At 42.6% G+C, this 2,496-nt stretch overlaps 1 protein-coding gene across 1 annotated transcript in view; it reads left to right on the plus strand.

The window, feature by feature from the left end:
• Positions 7–2,496, plus strand: part of LOC104737713 (K(+) efflux antiporter 2, chloroplastic-like) — a 7,605-nt gene continuing 5,115 nt past the window's right edge. The window contains exons 1-4 of the mRNA XM_010457955.2: positions 7–1,710; positions 1,799–1,970; positions 2,065–2,155; positions 2,342–2,478. Of these exons, the coding sequence (XP_010456257.1) occupies positions 188–1,710; positions 1,799–1,970; positions 2,065–2,155; positions 2,342–2,478 (1,923 nt within the window). The 5' untranslated portion in view covers positions 7–187. The remainder of the gene's footprint in view (positions 1,711–1,798; positions 1,971–2,064; positions 2,156–2,341; positions 2,479–2,496) is intronic.

Consider the following 2,496-nt stretch of genomic DNA (forward strand, 5'->3'; position numbering starts at 1 on the left):
AAATACTGTTGAAACGGAACTCTTCAGGAGAGATACGTTTCGTTTCTTTACCATAATCACTACTCGATTCTCACTCTCTCTCTCTCTCTCGGCCATTGATTCTTCTCTTCATCATCAGCTTAAGCCTCGACGCTCTCTTTCTTTATGATCGGTCAGTCTCTCGTTCTCTCCGTCTTTGTTCAGTGATATGGATTTTGCTTGTAGCGTTCAGCGGCGGGGTATGTTTCATGGCGGTGTTGATTTCGCGAGTTACTGCTCGCCTAATCGAATGGTTACTCCGAAACTGTGTCCCAAAGGACTCGGCGGCACTAGATTTTGGGATCCGACGGTTGATTCTAAAGTCCGCTCTGCGAGTCGATTGAAAAGAAATGTATCACATCATGGTCCTTTGACTTTGAATGCTGGTTTCACCGGAAGATTCTACGGTCATTTGCTTCCTAGAAAACCAAAATCTGTTCCGCTGGGATTTAGGTTACTTTGTCAAGGTAATGATTCTGTAGGAGATATGGCTGGGAACGACCGTAATTTGGAATTTGCGGAAGGTAGTGATGACAGGGAGGTTACGTTTTCTATTGAAGAAAAGGAGACGAGAGAGCAAGATTCTACTCCTAGTTTGGAGGAACTCAGGGATCTACTGAATAAGGCAACTAAAGAATTGGAAGTTGCTAGTCTCAACAGTACCATGTTTGAGGAAAAGGCTCAGAAGATATCGGAGGTAGCAATAGCACTCAAGGATGAAGCTGCCAGTGCGTGGAATGATGTAAACCAAACTCTTAATGTGGTTCAAGAGACGGTTGATGAAGAGTGTGTTGCCAAAGAAGCTGTTCAGAAGGCTACTATGGCATTATCTATGGCTGAAGCAAGGCTGCAGGTTGCACTGGAATCAGTAGAAGCACAAGGGTACGACACTTCAGAAGTTTCTGAAGAGAGTAAGGCTAGAGATGGTGTTAAAGATAAAGAGGAAGCTCTTTTATCTGCTAAGGACGACATAAAAGAGTGCCAAGAAAATTTAGCAAGTTGCGAGGACCAACTCAGGCGTTTGCAAACTAAGAAGGACGAGCTGCAGAAGGAAGTAGACAGATTGAATGAGGCTGCTGAGAGGGCACAGATCAACGCATTGAAAGCCGAGGAGGATGTCGCAAATATCATGGTTTTGGCCGAACAAGCTGTGGCGTTTGAGCTTGAGGCTACTCAACGTGTGAATGATGCAGAGATTGCTTTGCAGAGAGCAGAGAAGTCTCTTTTTGGTTCTCAAACTCAAGAAACAACCCAGGGCAAGTTGCTGGATGGAAAAAGTACTGTTCTAAATGAGGATGAAGTCTTGAGTGAAATTGTTGATGTAACCCATCAGGCTGAAAGAGACTTATCAGTAGATGGAGTTCCATCAGATGGTGTGACCCAGTCTTATGAGTCAGATAATGAGAACGGAAAGCCAACTGCAGATTTTGCTAAGGAGGTTGAGGCAGAAGCAGAGAAGTCAAAGACTGTTGTTCAGCCAAAAAAACCGGATGTGCAGAAAGATCTGCCAAGAGAGAGTTCATCATCTCTTAATGGTACCAAGACATCATTGAAGAAATCCTCCCGTTTCTTTCCTGCATCTTTCTTCTCTTCCAATGGGGATGGAACTGAGACTCTATTTGAGAGTCTGGTTGACTCTGTGAAACAGCAGTGGCCCAAACTAATTCTTGGATTTGCACTTCTTGGGGCAGGGTTAGTTTGTTACTCATTCTTTTGAAGAATTATGTTAAACCATTAACTTTTGTCTGTTTTTTAATTGCAAGTTTCTGATTCATTTCAGAGTGACAATCTATTCCAACGGAGTAGGAAGGAACAATCAGCTACCACAACAGACAAATATTGTCAGCATTAGCGCAGACGAGGTCTCCTCCAGCACAAAACCTCTGATCCGGCAGATGCAGAAACTTCCAAAGAGAATAAAGAAACTACTTGAGATGTTCCCTCATCAAGAGGTATAAGTGGTCATACAGGAAATGTACTCTTTCACAAGTCCCATACAAATCTCATGGATTTTAACTTGCTGCCTCCAACTTCAATAACACTTAGGTTAATGAGGAGGAAGCTTCCCTTCTTGATGTGGTGTGGTTACTGCTTGCAAGCGTCATATTCGTGCCTCTATTTCAGAAAATTCCTGGAGGTAACGTCATATAATTATATTTCAATTATTGTATCTTAGCCCCCATATTTTTTTTCCTACTTGTTTCACTTGGACTCGTACTATTCATTGTTATTATCAGACAGACCATTTCAGTTCTGGTGCCGCAATCATAATGCATAGAGATTTGTATCTTATCTTGTTGGTTTCATCTGCTGCAATCTATAGGCAGCCCTGTTCTTGGGTATTTGGCGGCAGGAATTTTGATTGGTCCTTATGGCCTCTCAATAATTCGTAATGTGCATGGAACCAAGGCCATTGCAGAATTTGGAGTTGTCTTCTTGCTTTTCAACATTGGCCTTGAGGTGAACTTCAGTATTTGA

This window comes from Camelina sativa, chromosome 13, assembly GCF_000633955.1.
Source record: "Camelina sativa cultivar DH55 chromosome 13, Cs, whole genome shotgun sequence".
In the NCBI taxonomy this organism is placed as follows: domain Eukaryota; kingdom Viridiplantae; phylum Streptophyta; class Magnoliopsida; order Brassicales; family Brassicaceae; genus Camelina; species Camelina sativa.